A 26,188-nucleotide genomic window follows, 5' to 3' on the forward strand; every position below is an offset into this window, starting at 1 on the left:
ACCACAATTAAAAAAACAAACCGAACCAAAATAACCATAAGATTAGAACACTAGATTATACTGCAACAGAGTGTAGTTTCCTCGAAAACTATGAATTAAAAAAAGCACACTTCAAGTGTAGTAAGAGATGGCTCTCCATTCAACAGTACTCACCTGTACATTTATACAACATGCCTGTCATAGTTCCGGCTGCTACTGTGTTTAGGTCATCTTCTGCACCTCGTGTTTTCTCAATAATGACACCAAATGCACTATACAGCAAAGCTAAACAGGAAATGGAAGTGCTCAGTGACAAAAAAAGTGATTAAGTATGGTATTATGATATACATATATTGGTTTTCATCCACAGATCCTGGCTCATAACTCCCATAGCCCTTCCTAAGTGACAAAACAATCATTTGTTAAGGTATTTGTCCTTGGTTCTGGAAGCAGCTTTGGAATAGCTTCCTAGAGACAAAGGTGAAAGTCTTGTTATATTGTTGGGCCACTTTAGGCCTCAGAAGCAGCCTCAGAAAACAGAATTTCTCTCTCTGACCTTCCCCTGTCCTCCTTTCACCTGCTCCCTTTGCTCCTCATAGCAGGACTCTAATCTTTCCCCACCTGTCTTCTTGGAACTGACCATAAAGAAATTCTATGACCTACCTTGTCTGATTGTAGGCCATAAGACTCCCATTTCAGAAGATTCTACCCCGTACCCAGGAAGAAGAAATGCTGCACAGAAAGGCTAAGGAGAATCTGGGCAGACGGGCCTCGCTGGGTTTCTGCGCCCAGTCTATTAGTAGTAGAGCATGACCTTTTTGCCCAATCACAGTTCTACAAGGTTGTTCATGCTTCAGTCATGCCTATCCAATCAATTCTCCAGAAGAGGCCCAAGAAGATGGATTGGAGGACTTTTTGGACAGCTGAACTGGTGGGGCTTGCAGGAAAGTGAGAAAGAACTCATCTACATGCCAGAAGGCCAGTGCACTCCAACTCCAGTGAAATGAAAGCTCCTGTACTTAGGGCCCATCCAGGCCTCAATCTATGTATTCCTTGACTGGGCTGTTTATTTGTATCCTTTACAAATATCCAGCCAGGTATGGTAGCTCACAAAGCTTCCGTAATCCCAGCACTTTGGGAGGCCGAGGTGAGAGGATCACATGAGCCCAAGAGTCTGAGACCAGCCTGGGCAACAACATAGGGATATCCCTTTTCTAAAAAATTTTTTTAAAAATTAGCTGGGATGGTGGTGCATGTTGCCTGTAGTCCCAAGCTCCTTGAAAGACTGAGGTGGGAGGACTGCTTAAGCCCAGGAAGTCTAGGTTGCAGTGAGCTCCACTGTACTCCAGTCTGGGCGACAGAGCAAAACCCTGTCTCAAGAAAAAAAAACTGTTTGTAATAAATTGGTAAATGTTAAGTATGTGTTCCCTTGAGTTCTGTGAGCCAATATAATAAATTAATTGAACCCAAAGAGGGGGCTGTGGGAACCCCGACATAGCTGGTTGGTCAAAAACACAGGTAAAATAACCTGGAGGTTGCGATCAGCATCGAAAGTATCCAAAATGGGGCTCAGTTTTGTGTGACACAGTCCTCAACCTGCTGTTCTGATGCTATCTCCAGGCAAACTAAACTGGAAGGACACCCAGCTGGTGTCCACTGAAAAACTGATTACTCGATATGTGGGGAAATACTCCCACATATCTGGTCACAAAAATATCCTGTGTTGACTCTTGTAGTGTGAGAAGAGAGAAAGAACTGTTTTTTTTTTTTTTCAACACAAACATCAGTATGGCAATTATATTTAGATAAATTTATCCAAAGATATACTTGAAATGATCACTAGAACAGTTTCTAATAGCAAACACCTGGCAACAAATAAAATGCCCATCAAGAGCATTTACCATCTGAATTGATTCAGAAAGAGACTTTTCATATAATGGAATACTGTATAGTCAATTAAAAACCAGAAGAGTCATTTTCACTAATAAGTAAAGCAGGGACATATGCATATGGTACACGACTGACTGGCTATGCAGAGAAATGCCTGGAAGGATTCAGCAGAAACATCAATAATAGTTATTTCTAGAAAGTACTGCTAGGAAGTCTCAGGAAGAATATTTAAAATTTTCATTTATATGCTACCATAATCGTTGTACTTTGGATTAAACACACACACACACACACACCCCTACCCCTATTTCTAGCATAAGAAAAAATAGATTATTTTTATACTTCTATGAAAGCTCATCTTTCCCTTCAACTCATTTAACTGAAATTGATCATGAGCAGAACACTGTTATTGAACATATCACAATGGGTACACAGAGGGTGACCAGCTATCCTAGTTTGTCCAGGATTGGGTCAGGGGTTTCTGGGACTTTTCTCTGTAAGTCCTAGGCAGCAAGGACAGCTGACTACTCTAGATAAACAAATGATTAAAAGGAACAGAGGAGGGTGACTCTGTAGAAGGGTGGGAGAAATGCAAGCATCAGCAACATATGAAAGCAGCCATCTCTTAGGATCCAAAATGTGAAAACTGGCTTTATGGTGTGAAGATGTACTGCTTTCAAATCCTGTGACAAGGCAAGAATCTTACTCTGCCATAACAGACGCTTTTTCTATCTTTTCAATGAGTTTTCTTCGTCTTCCCCTCCTTAATCTGCCACAATTTAAATTGAGATCTTCAGACTTTCAACTAAGTTCATAAAGTATGAAAATTTTGGATGTCAGGGCATAACCCATAAGAGATCTATTCCAAGTCATCAATCATTCATAAGCAATACGGTATGAAAGCATTAGGCTCTGACTAAGCACTACTAAATTACCTTTTGCCTAGAACTACAAACGTTTTCATTATCTACAAAGAACCTATTCTAATTCTGGCAATTAGGTGCCTGAAATCCACTCAGGTAAACAGACTAATGAACAGGCTATTAAGAAAACATAGCAAAAGGGCTGGATTAATTGCTCATATCTCACTACAGAACCTTGAACCTTGCCTAACATACAAAGCTCTTTACTTTGGATCTAAATTATCTGGATTTCATTTAGTTTAAACATCATTTTATTGGGTGTTGTGCCCGGAAAGGAGAACATGCAGTGTTCGAAAGATTTTAAAAATTCAGAAATGGTATTCAGAATGATATTAGCACCTGAGATTATTTCAAAAGTTAGTTCATGGTCTTTCCCTAAGTAGTTATCTACATTATGCACTGGAATGGATTTAAACACAATTGTTTCATATCCTAGGACCAGAATATCAGTTGATCAAATTGTTCCTTATATTTGCACATTCTTTCTTTGCATTAACAATTTATTATCAAACGAGATCTCTACTTACCTAGAGAACCTAGAGTATTAGCCCAAAGGGCCCCTTGCCTAGTCACCATATTCAAAATCCTACCAGGGCAGAAAGAGAAAGAATCTTTATTTAGAATCATTGTTTCTCTAGCAATCTTTAAAAACAATAAAAATAGCTATTTAACAAGCCTAGACTCAAGACTCAAAAGTTTTTTAATTCTAAAATACATCTTAATAGCTCAGATTTCAATAAGGATGATTTTTACTCTATATAAGTGAAAATTAGGTTAAAACTTTCAAGACTTTGGGCAATAATAGGAAAATTCTTATTATTGAATGTATAATATAATGACTACATATTAAGTATATATAAGGCTTTGAATGACAGCCTAGAATGTATCTTATAAAGAGGTTACAGAAACTAATCCATGTAAAAAATGCCACTGTTAATTATCATGAGCTAGCTTCTAAAAGATTCTTTTTGGGAGGGGAGCATATGCTTAAAACGTTAAAGACAATCAAAGAATATCAAAGTACAGAATATACAGTAGAATTAAATAGAAGGAATCAGCAGCCATCTAACTTGAATACATAGGAAAAGCACCATGTGTCTGCTCCCAGACTAGAACTAAGCAGCCAAGGTGCATGCTCAGCACACTCTCAAGGAAGCACAGCTCTCCCTTGCCCCAGTGCCAGACACTACCAGAACAGTGACAGAGGCAACCGGATGAAGAGAAGACCTTCCTCTCCCAGCAGTGTAACACCATCCCAGGAATGGTTCTGTTCAGATGGCTGACTACTGCTGGAAATCATGGGAATACAGTAACAAAGAGTAAAGGAACTCATTTGGTTTAATTATTTAACAACTCATTTAATTAGTGTTCTACAGAAACAATAACTTGTATTGCTTCTAAAAGGTTGTTTTAAAAAATCAGTAATGTTTACAAACAGAACTATATTGTTTCTAATTATGTTACATACTTACTAACATATTTTAAGTTCAGCCATTATTTTTTCATTTTTAACAAGCTTTTAATAACTGTTGTTTTAAGAAAGGAAATAAGTTGTCTTTTCTAGGTGATCTACTTCCAAATTTGCATTTAATACGATATTGGGGTTTTTTGTCTCAAAATAAGATAGGAGAGGAGAAGGAGATGGGACACAACTCGCCATGGCTGATGATTATTGAGGATGGGTTACGGTTCATGTGTTCATTATGCTATGTATTTTGTCTACTTTTATATATTAAAAATTCCCCATAATGCAAAAAGTTAAAAGTTATTGAAGCAAGGGACAAATAATAAAAGTATTGAAAGATCTAGACTGTTAAAGCATGGACAGAGATCCACACAGTAACAGGAATATAAAAAATTTAACAGTGGCTCACGGTAATGCCAGCACTTTGGAAGGCTGAGGCAAGAAGATTGCTTGAGCTTAGGAGTTTGAGAACAGCCTGAGCACTACAGTGAGACCCCATCTCTACAAAAAATTAAAAAATTAACTGGGCATGGTGGCATGTGCCTGTAGTCCCAGCTATTCAGGAGGCTGAGGTGGGAGGATCACTTGAGCCCAGGAGGTCAAGGCTGCAGTGAGCTGTGTTGGTGCCATTGCACTCCAGCCTGGGCAACACAATAAGGCTGTCTCTCAAAAAAACGCCTTCCAGTTTCCCATGGTCTAATTCTAGCACATCTGGTGCCATCTGCTGGCTGAACAATATGAAAGATGAAGTTTAAAAGTGTCCTAAAACAAAATAGTGAGCCATCGAAGAATACATACTCATGATTACACTTATATGAAGCATAAAAATGGGCAAAACTAAACATATTGTTTAAGGAATATCAAGAGGAACTGGCCATGTTTACTTCTTAAGTAGGGTGAAAACATCCTTTCTGACCGTTTTAACTATACTTTCCCTTCTTTGTGACTTCAAGCTCCTAACAGAAAACTGTCTTATCCTTTTGGAATTAACTCTAATTTTAAAAATTGTATTTAAAATTTATCTGGCTCGCCATTTCAGAAATGTAAAGTAAAATCAGTAAGAAGTTCAAGTTAAATGACGGCATCACTCTCATGTGCTGCTTATGTCTTCATTACCATGTCTTATGGCTCTGCATGCTCCTGAACAATCCAAAATTCCAGCAATTCAACAATTTGAAAAGCATGTCATATAGGCTTAGAGAATGTAACAGGTGTAGCTGAGAAGTTAGGCTGGCGTAGCACTAGCTGAGTAAGGGACATTGATTCAAAAAATCTCTCCTTTTTAAAAGCTTAGAGTCAGCAATCTGATTCCTTAGTTGCTTTTGAGTAAGATTAAAAAACAAAAAGACAAAAAGCATATAAATATACTAACCATTTGTAATCTCAAGGTTGTACTCCTCAAACCAATAAAACAGAGCTTACTATTCAAGTATCACTACATCACATGGTTACATGAGACTTACTGTACATTTCTTGGTTTGGACCAGGCCATGTTCTGGGTTTCCTTCAATCCCAGCCGAAGACCATTCATTGCACCAAATGCAGCCCCTGGTAAATCATAACAATTCACCCAGATAAGACAGCTGTATATTAAAAACAAACAAACAAACAAACAAACAAACTCAAAACTGCATAACTATACTTGATTCTTTTTCACTTGACAAATGTAAATAATAATTTTTTTAAAAAACACCTTGAAACCAACATTCTAATTGCTTTTGATTTTAAACACCCTTTGCTACTTGAAATGAGTAAACTTGAGAAAAAAGTATGTAACACTCACCTGTCATGCAACATCCTCCAATCGTAAAGAAGGCCAGCTCAAATCTGCCCCGGGTTTTATTAGCTCCAGTAGGTAAAATAAACTCATCTGTATCCTAAAAGGACAATAATGAAAACCAGGCTGAGTATTCTTAAGATACAAATCTTGCAAGTGCCTTTTTAACACTTCAAAGTAGTTTTTTTTTTGGAGACGGAGTTTCGCTCTTGTTACCCAGGCTGGAGTGCAATGGTGTGATCTCGGCTCACCGCAACCTCCACCTCCTGGGTTCAGGCAATTCTCCTGCCTCAGCCTCCTGAGTAGCTGGGATTACAGGCACATGCCACCAAACCCAGCTAATTTTTTGTATTTTTAGTAGAGATGGGGTTTCACCATGTTGACCAGGATGGTTTCGATCTCTTGACCTCATGATCCACCTGCCTCGGCCTCCCAAAGTGCTGGGATTACAGGCATGAGCCACCGCGCCCGGCCCCTCAAAGTAGTTTTTCACAGAAAGTAAACCTTATATTAACTCAAATTAAACTTAAACAAAAATAAAACTTTCTACAAAAGTAACACCTAAATCAAAGTACAGTTCTTAGGAGGCAGTCTCATTAAGAACTGTTTCCTTCATGACATAAATCTGACAGATTTGTGCAAAAGTGTTTAGAAAAGATAGCTCTCGACAAAGGTACACTGAAAGCTATGAGAAGAACAGAACAGTCTGAAAGAAGAAAATAACTTTCATTCTGTAGCAGCTATTTATTGTGCATTTCTATGTATAAAACCAAATGTTCACAAAAATGAGCAAAAATTAATAAAGTACAACAGTTTGGATCAATTATGCAATGGCAAATGACCCCCTTTAATAATTCTTATCTTTTAAGGAGTATATATTCCTTTAATAATCTTAGAAAGCTACAGACCCTCCTTCTAGTAATCGTATACACAAAATGAGGCATGAACCCCTGGAAGGTCCCCCAAAATACTAGGATTGAGAAATGACACTCTTAAGAGCACAATATAGCGATCAATTTTGAAAAGTCAATATACCTTTATGAAAAACACACTTGAAAAAACAAACAAAATTCCATCACCTAGCTGGACTGAACAAAAACCACCCTCCTCATTTTTCTGGCAAGATTTCCATGCAAAGATAGTTAAAATAAGCCTCTATGGCTAGTTAACACACTTGGCAAAAAGACAAGCAGTGTGTCACATTTAACATAGTAAAGACCACTGACATTCTCCTACATCATTGTGGCAAATACTGAACATTGGTCAATGCATTTCCAGTAAGAAAACTGTAGTTCTGCATTGGTTTTTTCTTTCTGGCACGTGCACACATCCTCATCAAAAATTACAAAAGTAAACAAGCACATCCACTCTCATCACATAAGAATGGTCTATTGGGCAATAATAAAATCTGAATAGATCCCATGTCATGATATAATTGCATATAGTTTTATAAATTTGGGATACTTCAAGTTTGGAATTAATGACTTAGTCTTAAACTGTACTTATTGAGTTTTCAGAAATACTAGATTCAATAAGGTAAGGTAAATAACTATCCTTCATTCTCAGGCCATGGCTGCTGAAAAGAGAAAAAAAAAAGATCCTTCAATGAAGAAACAGATCACTAATTAAGAATAGAACATCTTTTTTAAAAAAATGACTGTGATGAACATTATCAAGCAAGCACAAGTGCATGTCAGCACCAATTCATTTTTCAGCTAGTATCAACTGTAAATTAAAAAACATAAGGGCTGCAAGCAAATGTCCATCAATTTACACACAAACAATGTTGTTATCAAAATATGTTAATATGTTGCATGTAAGGAAGATAAACTAAAAAGTTCTTGTTAAACTTGTCCTGCTGACGCTCCAGGACACCAGTGTTACTAAAATCCCCTAAGTACCAGAGTTTGCTAACACAGAAGATAAATCCAAGAATGGGTATCAATGTACCTGCTGAAAAAAAAACAAAGGCTGAGATGACATAAAATTTTTGTATCTGTTTATGGGAAGCAATGAAAAAAAGAAAAAAATTTACAATTTTGTGTGTTTAACCCTATGAGTGTTAAAAATATTTAAATTTTCCTTATTTTGTATCAGATGTTCACCTGGGCTAACAAAAAAAATTACTTGATAAAATTTTTAAAAAATGTCAATGAGGATGTAAGAGTAGTGACAATATAAAAGCATTAGTAAGAGAAACTACAATACTGCATCAGATGAAAGTTGGCGGGCACAATGGCTCATGTTTGCACTTTGAGAGGCTAAGGCGAGAAGACTGCTTGAGCCCAGGAGTTCAAGACCAGCCTGGGCAACATAGTAAGACCCTGTCTTTATTATTAAACAAGAAAAAAAAAGGTGTTACCAAAGTCACTACAGGGTGAGTTGACAGTCACTATTTTACTTAAGATGTCTCCAGCCTTCAAAAGTATAAATAAAGTTTCACAAAATGTAATTTCTATTATGGTATCTTTAAATTTAAGGTTTCCGTAATTATTTCTAATAACAGATGAGGTTTATAAAACATTTTTTCAAGTCTAAAGTCCCTCTAGAATTCCAATGGAAGATAAATGCTCATGATGAAGAATGAATTCACAAGTTTTAGGGGAGATATGAAATCTTTTATGTCTAACCTTAATTAAGCCCCACCTAGCAATTCAGTATCACAATGATACTGAACTTGTAACTAGAGCTAGAGAATAACCTCTAAGTGTAGATTCAATATTTAAGCAAAATACATGCAACTGGTAAATCGACAAAGGGGTACTTTTAAAGTAAAAAAAAAAAAAAAAATCATTGAACACCCAGTGTTAAAATATAACACTTGAAAATCTAAAAAATTATTAAAGAAAAATCCAGTAATAGTTTGAAAATTTTAAAAATTATTTTATATATATATATATATATATATATATATATATATATATATATATAAAACACTTGAAAAACATTTCCTGAAGAAATAATGAAGCTTTAAACTGGCAAGGTCCTAATCATCAACTTGTTTCAATTTGAACAGTTAACACAAGAAATGCAGCAACTGTCAGATGCTGTTAGTGATTCAACTTTGAAATAAAAAGCTCCAACCATAACTCTTAAAAAACAGGCATGGTGGCTCATGCCTGTAATTCTGGCACTTTGGGAGGCCACAGCAGGAGGATCACTTGAAGCCAGGAGTTACAGATCAGCCTAGGCAACCAAGCCAGATCATATCTCTACAAAGAATATAAAAAAAGAATTAGCCGGGAGTGGTGGTGTTCACCTGCAGCTCTAGCTACCTGGGAGGATCAGGCGGAAGAACCACTTGAGCCTAGGAGTTTGAGGTTACAGTGAGCTATAATGCTGCTACTGCAACTCCAGCCTAGGAGACAGAGTGAGACTTTGTCTCTTGAAAAAAAAAAAAAAAGAGAGAGGCCAGGTGGGGTGGCTCACACCTGTAACTCCAGCACTTTGGGAGGCTGAGGCAGGTGGAACATGAGGTCAGGAGAGTGAGACCATCCTGGCCAACATGGTGAAACCCCGTCTCTATTAAAAATACAAAAATTAACTGGGTGTGGTGGTGCGCACCTGTAATCCCAACTATGAGGGAGGCTGAGGCAGGAGAATCGCTTGAACCTGGGAGGCTGAGATGGCAGTGAGCCAAGATTGCGCCACTGCACTCCAGCCTGGTGACAGAGCGAGACTCCGTCTTAAGAAGAATAAAAAAAAGAGAGAGAGAGAGAGAAAACAAGAGTTACTGATATATATCTCATGTATCATATAATTCACCTATTTAGAGTGTACAATTCAGTGGTTTTTAGTATATTCAGAGTTGTGCAACGAAGACTACAAGCAATTTTAAAGCCTTTTCCTCACAAAATCCCATACCCACTGCACATTTACTCCCAACCCTTGGAGGCTACTCATCTACTTTCTTATCCATATATTTGCCTATTCTGGACATTTCATATAAATGAAACCACACAATATGTGGTCTTTTGTGACTGGTTTCTTTCATTTAGGAAGTTCATTTATATTATAGCATGTTTTAATAATTCATTTTTTAATAAAATATTTAATAATTCATTTTTATTACCAAATAATATTCCATTGTATGGCTATGCCACACTTTTTATCCATTCATCAGTTGATAGACATTTGTTTCCATTTTTTGGTTATTATGAAGAATGTTAGTAGGAACATTCATTTACAACTTACACGTACACAGGTTTTTAATTCTCTTGAGTATGCAGTATACTTGACTGAAATTGCCATTCATAAGGTAACTCTATTTTTAACACTTTGAGAAACTAACTGCCAGACTGTTTCCAAAAGCAGCTGTATCACTTTACATTTCCACCAGGAATGTTCAGAGGTCAAATTTCTCTATATCCTCACCAATACTTATTTTCTTTTTTATTATAGTAATCATCATAGGTGTTAACAGGTATCTCATTGTGGTTTTATGATCTCCATTTCTCTAATGTTACTGACCAGCTTTCATGTCTTTATTAGACATCTGTATATTTTCATAAAGAAATGTCTACTCAAATCCTTTGCCCATTTTGTAATTGTTTTTTATTAATGTTTTAAGAGTTTAAAACAATACTCTAGACATAAATTCCTTATCAGATACATAATATGCAAGTATTTTCTCAGTCTGTAGATTGTTTTTTCCCTATTTCTTTTTTCTTTTGAGATGAGGTCTTTGTTACCCAGGCTAGAGTTAAGTGGCCTGATTATGGCTCACTGAAGACTTTACCTGTTGGGCTCAAGTGATCCTCCCACCTCAGCCTCCCAAGTAGCTGGGACTACAGGTGCACACCACCACATCCAGCTAATTTTCGTATTTTTTGCAGAGATGGGATCTTCTGTTGCCCAGACAGGTCTCAAACTCCTGGGCTCAAGTAATCCTCCCGCCCCAGCCTCTCAAAGTGTTGGGATTACAGGCAAGAGACACTGTATCAGGCCTTTTTCCATTCTTATTGGTATTGTCTAAACCATGAAATTTTAAAATTTTGATTAAATACAACTTATTAACTTTTTTTAAATCACTTGTGCTTTTGGTGTCACATCCAAGAAATTACTGTCTAATCCAAGGTCACAATTACTTGTGCTTATGATTTCTTCTAAGAGTTTGACATAGCTGTTACATTTAGGTCTTTAATCCATTCAGAGGTTAATGCTTTGTATATGGTGCAGGGTGAGGGTTCAACTTCATTTTTATGCATATGGATTCCAGTTGTCCTAACGTTTCCCCTGACTTAATTGTCTCAGCATCCTTATTGAAAAGCAAGTGACTATATATTCTAAGGGTTTTCTTCTGGACTATGTATTTAATCTATGGATTCATTCTTACGTTACTATCATGATAGTCTCATAGCTCTGTACAAAGTTTTGAAATTGGGAAGTTCAAGTCCTCCAATCTGTTTTCTCAAGGTTGTTGGCCATTCTATGTCCCTTGAATTTCCCTATGAATTTTAGATAAAAGCTTGTCAATTTCTGCAAAAAAAGCCAGTGGGGATTTTGACAGGCACTGCACTAAATCTGTTGGTTAATTTGGTGAGTCCTGCCATTTTAATATCAAATTTTTCAGGATCATAGCACATGCCTTTTCACTTAATTTCAATAACGTTTTATAGTTTTCAGAATATGTTTTGTACCTGGTCCATTTATTTCTAAGTATTTGCTTTTTGATGTTAATGGTAATGAATTTTTTGTAATTTCATTTTTGTAGTGTTCATCGCAAATGTCTAGAAATATATTTGATTTATCTATATTGAACTTGTATTCTGCAACTTGCTGAACCTGGTTGTTTTAATAGATTTTTGTGGTTTCCCTTGTGATTTTCTATAGATAAGATCATTATCACTTATAAACAGATAATTTAACTCATTTTTCAACTTGACTGCCGTTTCATATACTTGCCTAATTGACCTGGCCAGACAATGCTGAATACAAATGAGACTAAACATACTTATTTTGTTCCTGATCTTAGGGAGAATATATTTAGTCTTTCACAATTAAATATGTTCGCTTTGGATATTCGGTAGATGCCATTTATCAGGCTGAAGTCCCTTCTATGTCTAGATTGATTGACTCATCTATCTGTCTGTCTGTCTATTTAGAGATAGGGTCTCACTCTGTTGCCCAGGCTGGACTGTAATGGCGCGATCTTGGTTCACTGCAACCTTTGCCTCCAGGGTTCAACTGATTCTCATGCCTCAGTCTCTGAAGCAGCTGGGATCACAGGTAGGCACCACCACGCCCAGTTAATTTTTGTATCTTTAGTAAAGTCAGGGTTTTGCCATGTTGGCCAGGCTGGTCTTGAACTCCTGGCCTCAAGTGCTCTACCCACCTCAGCTTCCCAAAGTACTGGGATTACAGATGGGAACCACTGCACCCAGCCTAGTTTGTTTTTCTAATCATAAAGGGAGTGCTGGGGATGTTGTCAAATGCTTTCTGTGAATCTACTGAGATAAGTGTGCTCTTTGTACTGTATTCTTTCCTTGATTGCTTTATTATAAATTGATATGGCACAATACATTAATTTTCAGATGTTAAATCAATCTTGTTTTCCTAATATACTCTTTGAAACTTCTGATGCTTAGTCAAAAGAACCCTGATATTGCAAATTGAGTTTAAAACACACTTTGTCTGTAATCCCAGCACTTTGGGAGGCCAAGTCAGACTGATCACCTGAGGTCAGGAGTTCGAAACCAGCCTGGTCAACATGGTGAAACCCTGTCTCTACTGAAAATACAAAAATTAGCTAGGCATGGTGGCAGGCACCTGCAGTCCCAGCTACTTGGGAGGCAGAGGCAGGAGGACGGCTTAAACCTAGGAGGCTGAGGTTGCAGTGGGCAGAGATCGTGCTACTGCACTCCAGCCTGGGGTACAAGAGCAAAACTTCGCCTCAAAAAAAAAAAAAGCCAACCCACACACTTTGTAATTATGTATCCCGATACTTTCATTGGGGTGCTTTTAAAAATTAATTCCACTTTGGTTTTTAAAAAATAAGCCTTTGAAGGGAGTTAACTGGTTTCAGAGAGATGCAGGCCAAGCTCGTAGGGTTTGTGAGGAAAAAAGGGTGAATGGAGACCCGAGACTTAGTGCCTCCAGAAGTGCATGTCATAGTTCAAGTCAGCATAAGCACTTGGCTTTTTTTTTTTTTTTTTGAACAGTAAGATAGCACACCAAACTAGTAAAAATCTTAATCTTACCTGCACGAGGTATCGTGGATCCACATTTAAATAAGGAGACAGAGGGTTCATACCAGTAACTAGAGAGAAAACAAAATGTCACATTGCAACAAAATTCTTTAGTTAATTCAGTTAAGAGTTAATCCAGCTCCTGACTATTACATGTGTTTGCAATTTTTACAGGCTCACTGAAGGTGAAAAATTCTTCCCATTTTATCCTCCCTATCTGTCAGTTTAAGGACTGACTCATCCTGAGATCCTCAATTCCAAAACAGGTCTTGCACTGGTGGCTTAGGCTTTTATACCAATAAGATATTGGCAGTGACACAGATCAGAGTATCAAACTTAGAGGAAGCATAGCCCAAGACATTTATAAAACTAATTTCTTTCACTTTAGTACAAGAATGTTTGGTAAGTATGCAAACTGCAAAATAAGACTGAGAAAAGACTAATCAATTTCATGGGAAAAACAGTGGTTGGGTTTTCTGTGTACATGTTCTATAAGTATTTCAAGGCAGTTTCTTCTGATATTACTATTGACAACGGATTTACTGTGGCAACGTTGAGAATCCTTGGGTCATTACCACAAGGATGTGGGTCTGTGCAAAAGAACACACAAACTTTCAGAAGGCCAGACCTGAATTCACTAACAATGAAAACAGTAAAACCTGTCAATCTTTGGATCCTTCTGTATCTCAGCAGTTATTCACAAATCTATGCATCACCCATGCCTCTGATCTTTTCATCAATTAGGAGTTCTGTTAGTTCTACTTTTAACGCCTATTTTGAATTGTGTTACTTATCATAGTGTCTATTGCTACCATTCTTGTCCAACCAACAAAACTCATGGCAACAACTTCCTACCTAACTCCTTGCTTTTTCTCTTGCCCCTTCAATTCACTGTCTACATAGCAACTATGGTGATTTTTCTACAGAAAATCCAAACTCCTTACCATGACTTACAAAACCCTACATTAACTGCCATTCCCTATCTCTCTTGATCTATCCTCAATTGATCCAATTTCCTTGTAACTACGAAGACAGACTGGCCTAAGAGTTGTTCCTTAAACATGTCAAATTTGTTTTGTTTCAGGATATTTGCACTAGCTATTTTCCTGGATACTTGCTTCCCAAGCATTTGTAGGCTGTATTTGGGTCACAGTGCAAATGTCAACTCCCTTGGGATTTTTTTCCCTAACCCCTTCTAGAATGGCCTCCTGCTTCCATCACAATCTCATGACTCTACTACTTTATTCCCTTTACAGCACTTTAACTGCAATGTTTTAATTTATGTTTGTTGGCTTACTCCAGTATTATGTAAACTCTGTGAGAGCAAGTCCTCTTTAAAAAGAAACAAAAACAAAAAAAAACCGCTACAGTCCTGCACCCAGAAAAGTAGCTAGCACACTGCAGAAGCTCAGTAAGTGGTGTTAATTCACTGGTCCCTCAATTTACCTTCAAATTTTAATCAAATTTATGTAACAATATCGTCACATTAAGGAAGTGGGTGCTCTTTGTGCTGTGAAACTCAGAGATACTAAGATTAATATGAAACCATGTTCTATACAGGTACCTAGCTAGGCTCAGGCCTAGGAATCCAAGCACTTTGGGAGGCCGAGACAGGAGGATGGCTTGAGCTCAAGAGTTTGAGACCAGCCTGGACAACACAGGGAGACCCCATCTACACAATAAGTTAAAAGAAAAATTAGCCAGGCGTGGTGGCATGTACCTATAGGTCCAGCTACTTAGGAGGCTTAGGTGGGAGGATTGTTTGAGCCCAGGAGTGCGAGGCTTCAGTGAACTACGATCATGACACCACACCCCAACGTGGTTGACAGAATGAAGTCCTGACTCTAAATTAAACAACAAAACACCTCGTGTTCTAGATTCAGTTTTTTGACAAAAGTGACACTACGGACATGAAAGGTCTTTTCTTATTAAAGACTGAGGAGAGGCTGGGCTAGGTGGCTCATGCCTGTAATCCTATCACCTTGGGAGGCCCAGGCGGGCAGATCACGAGGTCAGGAGATCGAGACCATCCTGGCTAACACGGTGAAACCCTGTCTCTACGAAAAATACAAAAAATTAGCCGGGCGTGGTCGCACTCGTCTGTAGTCCCAGCTACTCAGGAAGCTGAGGCAGGAGAATCGTTTGAATCTGGGAGGCGGAAGCTGCAGTAAGCTGAGATCACGCTACTGCATTCCAGCCTGGGTGACAGAGCAAGACTCTGTCTCAAAAAAAAAAAAAAAAAAAAAGAAGAAAAAGAAAAAAGACTGAGGAGAAGCAAAGGCAAATTCACGCCTCTGTATCTCTGATCTTGCCTATTTCCTTTTCTTCCCTGTCTTCTTTCTTCATGTTTATACACCTTTAAAGTTCAGCTTACTTCCTAGCTCCTTAAGATGTAGCATGTCTCAAGTCATATTTATTCCTTACTTACATGCAATATTACGGAAATGTTCTGCCCTGACAGCTACCAGAGGGTTCGAATATGTCGCTGGGTACTAAAAAGTTAACTATAGGCTTGCTGTTTGGGATATATTCACTTCTAAAGATGGGCTCTACTTTTAATCAAGGGTCAATCACACGGCCCACCACACACGAAAGGTACGAGGCTTGGATATAAACCTAAGAAAAGACGCATCATCTCGCGAGTCCAGGTCAATCACGGACAGCTTCCACAGAAGATCCGTGACCCTCACACTCGAACTTGAAAGAGCAGCCATGCAGATACACTAAACCCATCGGTGACAGTGAAGCTTGTGAATGCCAGGAAGAAAAAAACCAAAACATAAAACAGGGAACACGCCACTTTGGTGTAGACGCAGGAACCGGTGAGAAATAATCGCAAGCTAGGCCCCATACTTACGCGGGACGCCTGCCAAATCCGCGTGCGAGTAACCTGCTCCACCGGCTCCGAAAAAGCCGGCCAACCCCCCAGTGGTTTTGTTGCCGCTTCCCCCGCCTCCTTCCATGGTATCGCAGCAAACCGAGGGCTTCCCGCCGCTGCCTCAAGCCTGGATGGTCCGCTCGGCCGTCGCTTCTCTGAAACTGCGGGTAACTCTGCGTGGCTAGCGCCTCCTTCACACGCTGACCTTCCGGGCGCCGGTGCCCGCTAAGCACCACACTTCCGCTTTGCGGCAGTGTGCGCCCCGGAAGCCGGAAGCGCCTGACGGCAGCTTTCTGGTGGTGGGAAAGTGAACGAATCCCGAATCAAAGCGGCGCATCCTGAGGCAGGTGGGGTGCTACTGGAAGAGGGAAGGCAGGCGACTGGTTACGGCCTGACTTGGGAGGCCGGCGGATCAGCAATTGCAGAAGCAGGCAGCGGCAGAGAGGGAATGGTGCGGGGAGGCGCTGAGAAGGAGGCGCAGTCCGTCCCTCTCAGGGTTAGTGAATGAGGCTCTCCGCCCGGGCCGGCCCGGGGACAGTGCGTTGCGGGTCCCAGCATGAATGCGGGCCCCGGCTGTGAACCCTGCACCAAGCGACCCCGCTGGGGCGCCGCTGCAACTTCGCCGGCTGCTTCAGACGCCCGGAGCTTTCTCAGCAGGCAGAGGCGCGTCCTCGACCCCAAGGACGCTCACGTGCAGTTCAGGGTCCCACCGTCCTCTCCAGCCTGCGTCCCAGGGCGGGCGGGACAGCACAGAGGCAGCGCGACCTCGCTTGGTACGTGGGGAAATAAAAATGTTTGTCTTTCGCCTCGGCCCTAACCTTCTGGTCTCAGTCTGAGGACCCAAGGGCTCCAGTCACTCCTTTCTGGTCTTGTGTGCATCATCACTTTGAGGTCCACTTGTTGAGCTACCAAACCCACTAGTGGGTGAATGGGGCCGCATTTTTCCCAGTGCGATTGACGTGAGAAACTCTGATGAGCGGTCACTCATAGGGCGGAAAATGGCAGGAGACTCCACCACCTGTTTGCTTCTTCATGTTTGATTGAGAAATTGCCTTAGTCGTCAAGGAGACTTAGTGTATGTGAAACAGTAGGGCGCTTCAGCCTCTAGATAGGAAGAAAACAACTTCACTTGTTCAGATTCTGGGTCCCAGGGTGCAGAACTATTAGTCTAGGCTGGCATTGTACTCGTCCCTGGCATACAGTGTTGAACAAGAGAAACTTGGCCTCTGCCTTCATATGTTAAACTCTATCTGGAGAGATAGACAATAGCAAAAGTTAATATAATAAAAGGTGATGGATGTTCTGACAGATGAAGGACAGATTGTTTTACCTAACCTAATTTATGGGATCGAAGATAGACCCCCAGAAGATGAGATTCTTATTCTGAGGACTTTAGTATGAGTAGGAGGAGTTAGGTGAAGAGAAAGTAAGAAAGTGTTAAAGGAGTGCAGCTGAGGCCGGGCGCGGTGGCTTAGGCTTGTAATTCCTACACTTTGGGAGAACGAGGCGGGTAGATCATTTGAGGTCAGGAGTTCAAAGACCTGCCTGGCCAACGTGGTGAAACCCCTTGTCTCTCTCTCTCTCTCTCTCTCTCTTTTTTAATAGAGATGGGGTCTTGCTATGTTGCCCAGGCTGGAGTGCAGTGGCTGTTCACAGGCGCGATCCCACTACAGCTTAGTGCAGACACCCGATCGGCATGGCACACTACAGTCCAGAACTCCTGAACTCGACCGATCTTCCCACCTCAGCCTCCCGAGTAGCTGGGACTACAGGCACGCGCCACCGCGCCTGGCAACCCCGTCTCTACTAAAAATAGAAAAAATGAGTCGGGCGTGGTGACAGGAAACTGTAATCGCAGTTACTCAGGAGGCTAAGGGAGGAGAATCGCTTGAACCCAGGAGGCACAGGTTGCAGTGTGCAGAGATCGCACCATTGCACTCCAGCCTGGGCAACAAGAGCAAAACTACGCCTCAAAAAAAAAAAAAAAAAAAAAGTGCTATTGATACATAGAGTAAACACAAGAGAGTAGTGAGAGAGGAGGCTGCAGAGTGGTAGAGAAAAGTCAGATCAAATAGGCTATGTAGACAGTGCTAAGGATTTTGAACTTTTAAGAGCAATGAGAAGTTACTCAAGGGTTTTTAGTAGGGGAGTGACTTCATTAGATTTGTTTGTTGAAAATTTTGTGGCTGGTGTGTAGAAAATAAATAATGGATTGAAGGGGAACTTAAGTGGAGCCCCAAGACTCAGTTAAGGAGTTAATCTAGGTTGGAAATAATTGTAGCTTAGACTTGAATGCTGGCAATAGGGAAGGGGATGGATTCAGGAAAGAATGGGATACTTGAATTTCTACCTCAGAAGAATTATTTCTGTGCTGGAGTTGTAGATTGGGGAGTTTTTGGCATAAACATCATAATGGATGCTATGGGCATAGTTAAGAACATATAAACATGTAGAGAAAGTAAAGGTGACCTAGGGCAGAGGCTTTAGGAACACCTACGTTCAAGGGTAGACCGAAGAAAAGTGGCCGCAGAGGTGGGAGGAAAGCCTGGCTTGTGTCAGGTAAAGGAGAGCATTTCAAAAAGGATGTATTGGTTAACAGTGCAAGAGGCTGGCAGAGCTCAGGCAGTTCTCTGGTGAAGGGTGTACACTTAGATGTCTTAGAACTTAGGGGCAGTAAGGAGCAGACTTGCACTAAGCCTTGAAAGATGAGCAAGATTTGCTGTATAAATCCAGAGAAGAAAACTATACACGCAGAGGGAAAAAGACATGCAAAAGTTGGTAAGACTAGAGCATGAGGTGACAGAAGAGTGTCAGATGAGGCTGGATGACAGGCAGGAGCTTATCATGAAGAAACTCAAGTTCCATTTTAAGGAATTTCAACCTTATTCTGCGGTTAATGGAGAAACCACTAAAAAGCTTTAAGAGTGGGAATACCATTTGGTTAATATTTTAGAAAATATGGCTTAAGCAGTGGCTTTTGGACTTTTCTAACAGCAACCCACAGCATAAACTTTATCTGGTACACAGAGTAAGAAATATATGTAACCTGGCAAATAAGCCATATTTATAACTGAAATAAATGTTTCACGAAATAATACTTACTTAACCTTACTATGTGTGATGCATTCTTACATTGTCTGTATTATTTCACTGAAAAACGACTGGTCATTTGTAGTTGTAGAACACTGGATAGTCAAGACTGTAGACAGGGAGACTAGTTGCAAGAAACAAATGGCAGTTGTCTAATAAGTGATGTGTTTAAAGGGTATAAGGAAGGGATGGATTTTAAATTTAGGGTCTAGATTTTAGAGAACTTGGTATAGGGGAGAAGGAACTGAAGGTGAACTTCAGGTATATATTCAGGTGTACTTCAGCTTCTGTGACAGGATAATTTGCGGTTTCATTAACCTTATTTGCACGTAAAGGAGGAGGAGTTAGTTGCAAATAGGGGTGGGGGCAGTCAGTCCTCACTGGTTGGATCTTAATTAAGATTTCTGCAGAAGAGGTACCAAATGAATACTTGGGGCTGTATTTCACATGTGTAAATGTTTTCTAATACCTGGCACAGGACACCAACTTTGAACATTAATAGAATGTTCAAAGTCTGTATTTCAACAAAAGCCCATTGTTAGAATTTTTGGGAATCCTTTAGGAACTTGGTATTTAAATTTTTATATATAATTATCCTAGGACAAGTAGATAGGGTACAGAAATGGATATTTATTCAGTATCTTTGAATTTTATATTATTTATCTTCCTGGGCACATTTCTTATTATTGATTGAAATTGCAAATCTTGCTGGACATGGTGACGTGCACCAGTAGTCCCAGCTACTTAGGAGGCTAAGGCAAGAGGATCACTTGAGCCCAGGAGTTCCAATCTAGCCTGAGCAACATAGGGAGACTCCACTTCTGAAAAAGAAAGGAAGGAAGGGAGGGAGGGACGGGAAGGAAGAAAGAAAAGGACTCTGCAATCTTGTGTTGTGATGACGAAGGGTTTATCCGAATCTGTTGCTTTAGACTTTTTGTGAAAGTGGAGAGTTCCTTTGAAATGCTGGAGAATTGTATGGCATTTGTGTGTTTTGCTTGTATCTATAGCTGTTAATTGAATGACCTGCTGATTAAAATACACTCAGTAATGTTACTGATGAGAATAAATGTAAATGATGTGAAGTCAAAGTTGGAGAATTACTGATCTCAGTGGGAAAAAAAAAAACTGGGTGGAAATGTTGGAAGATAACATATTTGATAACATATTGATAATATATTTGCTGCTTTGTGGGGCAGGACACAATATTTTCTGTGATTTTTGCATTGTAATTGATCTGCATGACTCTTAAGTAGGTGTTGTTAGCTTCATTTTCTGGGTGAGGAAATAAAGGCTTAGCGAAGTGAAGTGACTTGACCAAGAGGGTACTAGTAAATGACAGACCAAAGATCTCAACACAAGACTATCTGACCAAAGATCTTGTATCTTTTCATCATTTCTTATTGCCTCTCTTTTTGTGTCCTCTAACTATTTCTAGTTAAAATTCCTAGGAAACCTGGAAAGCATCATTTTATGCTTCCTTCAGGAGTAAGAAAGATAAAGCTCTGACATAGTCCTGTGGTGTGTTGGGAAGGAAACCTTAGGAAGACAGAAGTAGTGATATTGGAAAGAGCAGTAAGCAGTCCTTTCTCTCAGGCCCTAAGAGGGATTGAGCAATGTTTGTTAGCAGAAGATACTGGTTCCTCACCTCTTGCTTTTCCTCCTTCATCACTTCCTCAGGCTTCAAGAAGCATGAAGCTGGAGAGAGAACACATTCTCAGGGTCAGGGCTATAGGAGAGAGCTCTCTTCTTCCTCACTATCACTGGAACACTCCTGGTTTTTCATGAAATAATGTGTGCAGTCTTTAGGTTCTGTAGACATATGACTGTATTATGTGCTTCGTGTGTATTTTAGGAACCTAGTCATTGCATCTTAACATTAATCTTTACAGAAAAAAGATGTTTTAACTTCTAAACCGACTCAAAAAATAAATGTTTTGGCATTTACTGGTCTGTAATTTAGAAAAATCGAGAAGATGAAACTATAGAAAAAGTTTCATAATCAAATGGTTCATCCTCTTACTCCCTCTGACTGAAGCTCATTTTTTCTCTGAAGCCTGATCTGCTACAGAAATACTAAATAAAATCACTAAAGTAATGGTGTTTAACAGTAAGAAATCACTATGTGTAATTACTTTTTTGTGATAGAAACTATTTTTGAAACACTAATCGAAGATTTTTACTAGCTGGATTGTTAGTATTTTGTGGAAGGTATATTTTTCTGGTATAAAATTCTCCCCATCTGAAATGTATTTTGATTATGCCATTATCTCAATGATAAATAAACCATTGATTTTCATATATTTGAGGCTGCATCTGTTTTGCTCAATATGGTGTTTGAGGAGAGGTAGGTAAATAAGAAAGATCCTATGACTTAGGATGCTGAGATTCTTACATTGCAATTTAGTGAGTATCTCAAACCTTAAACATTTCAGAATGTTTAAGATTTTATTTCTGATACTAAAATATGATATACATTTAATCCCTATTCAGTATATTCAGTTTTGACAGCATACTTATTTCTAATGATTATATAAAATGTGGCTTGTATTTGTTTATATTCCATTTCCCTCTCCTGAGCTATCAATTTTACTTTTGCTACCGTCTGCTGGTCATTTCTATCTAGTTACTTCTTTGGATCTCAAATTTAGCATGTGCAGAATTGACCTAATCAATTTTTTTTTCCTAAACACAAATCTCTTGTATTCCATATTTCTACTTAAGGATGTCATCATTTTTCAAGTCTCTCAAGCTTAAAGCTTGGTTAAAGTCACTTTTAACTTCCCCTATTGTTATAAAGGCTGTAATAACTTTCCTCAGTTTTACTATTCTCACAAGGACTAGTTTATGTTCTTGGCCAGTAGTTGTTCAGTCTAGTGGATCATCAAAATCACTTTTGGAAAAAAAAATATATTCCATCTCCCATCATGCCTTCATCCTACTTACATATAGATTCTAATTCAGTAGGACTGGGGTGTGGCCCCGAGGTCCATTTATTGCCAGCTTCCTGATGATCCAGATAGTTTAGGAACCACTGACCTGGACCAGTAGCTTCCTCCCTGGTTTCTGGCAATAGGCTGTTCCTTCTTGCCCCTCAGATTTATCCTCCAGACTGTCATGCATGACTGTGAGCCTCCTAGAGGAGAGGAATCATATCTTTCAACACCTTTTTGTACTTCTCTTTGTGGGTCATTCAAGGTCCTACTGTATGATATGATCCTGGCTGACTTTTCAACCATATTTTTTGTTGCTTTCTTTATTTTCTCTTTATGTGACTACATGTTTACTTTTCAAGGCATAATTCAAGCCTTACCTCTTCCCAAAAAATCTTACCTAATTATGCCCACTTTCTCCTGTTCACTGAAGTAATCTCTTCCTCGGAAATAACCTTAATTCCTTTATCAGGACCTATTTTAATAATAATGATAATTAAGAATCAACATTTACTAAGCATACACCAGATAATGCCCTAAATGCTTTACATGAATTATTTTTACTTAAATTAAGCCTTACCTCATGAGAGATACTGTTATTTTGCATGTTTTACAAATGAGGGATCTGAGACACAGAGAAATGACCACTCATAAAGTAACATAGGAAGCTAATGGAAGAGCCAGGATTTGAATCCAGATATTCTGATTCCATAGCCTATGCTGCTTTTATCCTTTAGGCCATACCAACTCTTTTTGGCACCAGTCACTTTCTACCCTATGTCATATGTATTAATATTTATGTTTCTGTCTTATCCTGTATTACTTGAGGGCAAATACTTGAGTTATTAATCTTTTGTTTAACCCATAGAACCTAGCATAGTGCCTTGCATGTTTAATATGCTGTATATGTTTTTCTATTTGAAGGAATGTATGAATATACTTTTTTTTTTTTATAGTTTACAAACAAAAGACTATTACCAGTTGGATGGACACTAAAGGAATCAAGTCGGCAGAATCAGAAAGGTATAGAAACATTCCTCTATAGAGAAATGAATAACAATGCATGGATGTTTTATCTTGCTGCTTTAGTATTTTCTCTCTTTGTTCATGCTTTTCTGTCCTCTTTTACCTATGTTCATTCAAAATCAACTTATAAGCAATTTTTTAGAGAGTCCTGTGTGCCAGGGACTGTCCTGTATACTCGAGACACCAAGGTGAGAGAGGAATAGTCTGTATCTTTAAGATACTTACACTGTAGCAGTGGTCACAGATACAAAAACACATAATTACTGCCTAGTGTGATAGATGCAGCAGTAAAGGTGCGAGCACGGCACAGTGGTGATTAGTGTATAGAAGAAACAAATGTTCAACTTTACCTCTAGTACCTAAAGGAGAAGACTTCATAGAGAGGTGAGTGATATATATAACTTGAAGGAAAGGCAGGTGTTTGCCAGACACACAGCCGAGGGGAGGGTATTAGGGGCACATGCAGAGACACGGAGTCATGGAAGAGCATGCTGTGTGCTCAGGTAACCACACGGAGTTTAATTACTGCTGTGATACTAGGTATGATTGGATAAGTGACTTTTTTGTATTATAAGTTGTTTTTAGTTCTTTCTGTTCTCTTGTAGTTTGGATAGTAAAGAAAACAACAATACAAGAATAGAATCCATGATGAGTTCTGTACAAAAAGATAACTTGTACCAACATAATGTAGAAAAATTAGAAAATGTTTCTCAGCTAAGTCTTGATAAGTCACCCACTGAAAAAAGTACGCAATATTTGAACCAGCATCAGACTGCAGCAATGTGTAAGTGGCAAAATGAAGGGAAACACATGGAGCAGCTTTTGGAAAGTGAACCTCAAACAGTAACTCTGGTATCAGAGCAGTTTAGTAATGCTAACATTGATCGGTCACCTCAAAATGATGATCACAGTGACACAGACAGTGAAGAAAATAGAGACAATCAACAGTTTCTCACAGCTGTAAAGATTGCAAATGCAAAGCAGACTATAGAAGGCGAACAGGCCAGAGAAGCCAGAAGCCACTGGAGGTACAGCAAGTCTTGCCATCCTGGGGAAGACTGTGCAGGTTGTCAGCAGGAAGAGACAGACGTGGTGCCAGAGAGTCCATTATCAGATGTTGGCTCTGAGGACGTTGGTACTGGACCAAAAAATGACAACAAATTGAGTAGACAAGAAAGTTGCCTAGGAAATTCTCCTCCATTTGAGAAGGAAAGTGAACCTGAGTCACCAATGGATGTAGATAATTCCAAAAATAGTTGTCAAGACTCAGAAGCAGATGATGAGACAAGTCCAGGTTTTGATGAACAAGAAGATGGTAGTTCCTCCCAAACAGCAAATAAACCTTCAAGGTTCCAAGCAAGAGAAGCTGACACTGAATTTAGGAAACGGCACTCTACTAAGGGAGGTGAAGGTAGATTACATTTCCAATTTGAAGGAGAGAGTCGCACTGGATTGAATGATTTAAATGCTAAACTACCTGGAAATATTTCTAGCCTGAATATAGAATGCAGAAATTCCAAGCAACATGGAAAAAAGGATTCTAAAATCACAGATCATTTCATGAGAATGCCCAAAGCAGAGGACAGAAGGTAATTTTTTCTGTTAGGAGTATCTTTCCAATAGCGTAATATGCTTTATAGTTTTGTAAGGGAGTTTAAGGAAGCTATGATTTCTAGTAAAGCAAAGAAATGGTTATGTTTCTTGTTAACTACTTATGCTAAATTTAAACTTAGACTCCAAAGTTTAAACTCTAAAAAGGCCAGAATCAGAAAACAAGAAGTAAAATAAATACTAGAAATCAGATTTTTATGAACTTCCTTTTGGTATTTATGGGAATTATTAAAATATGAAAATACTAGGTTGATAGTAGCTACTGTTTCTTTGGCCAGACGTTTTTTCTAGGCCATTGTATATTACACTTTTTACACTTTGTCTAATGCGGTGACAGGCAGACAGATGGTATTGTACTTACTAAATGAGAAAACTGAAATTTGTGTTAGAGAATTTGCTGGAATCATGAACCTTCTGAGTGGTAATTCTGGGATTTAAATCCAGGTGTGTCTGATTACAAAGTTTATATTTTGCCATTACCCCATATGGAATCTTAAATCCCATCAATGATTTCTGTGATCTGAGTTTCCTGAAATAGTGCAATCAGCATGCAATAGTGAGTTCACTTCTTTAAAAATTACTATGTAGATGATACTGTGAACCATGACTCATTTCTGTTTTGAGAAGGTGATTTACATGTGTTTGGAACTTTCTTCCACAGGCTGTTGAAAATAAGTTCCTGAGTTTTAATATAAGCTTTATAAGTTTTTCTTTTGATTGTAAATATAAAACATGAAGTAAGTGAGCAAGTATGGCGTACTTTAAACAATAAAGTTCTGGGTAAGTTTTGTGCTTGTGTATCTAAGGGAATTAAAACAGTAAATAATTTGTGACTAGATACATTTGTCTTGACCTTAGAAAAGAACAATGCGAGACCAAACATCAAAGAACAGAAAGGAAGATCCCTAAATATGTTCCGCCTCACCTTTCTCTGGATAAGAAGTGGCTTGGAACTCCCATTGAGGAGATGAGAAGAATGCCTCAGTGTGGGATCCGGCTGCCTCTCTTGAGACCATCTGCCAATCACACAGTAACTATTCGGGTAGGTAGCACCTCTTAACCAATGATGAGAGAAGACTGAAGTCCTCATGTATTGTGATATTTATTAAGTGGAAAAACAGACCAAGGTTTAGAAAGTTCTTCTGTTTTCTGCATATATAAAATACTAAGAAGTCTACAGAATAGAGAAATATAATGATAATATAGAACTTAACAAATTAGCAATCATTGTCAGCTGATAAAGTTGAAATATTTTCAGTATTTTTAAGAAACCTCATTGGATTCTTTTTTTTTTTACTTTTTACTCAGTTGATAGTATTGTGCAGTCACTGCACAATCCTGCATTCATCCCTAAAATTCAAAGTTATGTATGGTTTAGTGTCCTTAAATCATTGTACGGTTTTGCCCCCCAACCTTTTTTTTTTGCAGGAGA

General features: G+C 38.9%; 2 protein-coding genes and 1 non-coding gene across 8 annotated transcripts in view; 1 reads left to right on the forward strand and 2 right to left on the reverse strand.

Annotated features, from left to right (window-relative positions):
- TIMM23B (translocase of inner mitochondrial membrane 23 homolog B) overlaps positions 1-16,320 on the reverse strand; it is a 39,537-nt gene extending 23,217 nt beyond the window's left edge. For both annotated transcript variants that reach the window (XR_001110643.2, XM_012472605.2), the window contains exons 1-6: positions 16,079-16,320; positions 13,234-13,292; positions 6,041-6,134; positions 5,721-5,805; positions 3,320-3,378; positions 154-264 (exon numbers count right to left, since the gene is read on the reverse strand). Coding sequence is in view for 1 of the 2 variants with exons in the window: in XM_012472605.2 (XP_012328028.1) it covers positions 154-264; positions 3,320-3,378; positions 5,721-5,805; positions 6,041-6,134; positions 13,234-13,292; positions 16,079-16,184 (514 nt within the window). In the remaining variant the exon portion in view is untranslated. The remainder of the gene's footprint in view (positions 1-153; positions 265-3,319; positions 3,379-5,720; positions 5,806-6,040; positions 6,135-13,233; positions 13,293-16,078) is intronic.
- On the reverse strand, positions 3,886-4,086 carry LOC135271988 (small nucleolar RNA SNORA74). Its single transcript, XR_010340108.1, has one exon. It is a non-coding gene; the product is annotated as a small nucleolar RNA SNORA74 (small nucleolar RNA).
- A 31-nt stretch (positions 16,321-16,351) lies between the features above and the next one.
- PARG (poly(ADP-ribose) glycohydrolase) overlaps positions 16,352-26,188 on the forward strand; it is a 119,686-nt gene continuing 109,849 nt past the window's right edge. The window contains exons 1-4 of one of the 5 annotated variants that reach the window (XM_064370105.1): positions 16,352-16,872; positions 23,076-23,142; positions 23,751-24,734; positions 25,615-25,798. In XM_064370105.1, coding sequence (XP_064226175.1) covers positions 16,656-16,872; positions 23,076-23,142; positions 23,751-24,734; positions 25,615-25,798 — 1,452 coding nt within the window. In that variant the 5' untranslated portion in view covers positions 16,352-16,655. The remainder of the gene's footprint in view (positions 16,873-23,075; positions 23,143-23,750; positions 24,735-25,614; positions 25,799-26,188) is intronic. The other 4 variants (XM_064370106.1, XM_064370107.1, XM_064370108.1 and 1 more) reach the window with 4 other exon arrangements.

Source organism: Aotus nancymaae, unplaced genomic scaffold (assembly GCF_030222135.1).
Source record: "Aotus nancymaae isolate 86718 unplaced genomic scaffold, 86718_ANA_hifiasm-v0.15.2.pri h1tg000099l, whole genome shotgun sequence".
Lineage (NCBI taxonomy): Eukaryota > Metazoa > Chordata > Mammalia > Primates > Aotidae > Aotus > Aotus nancymaae.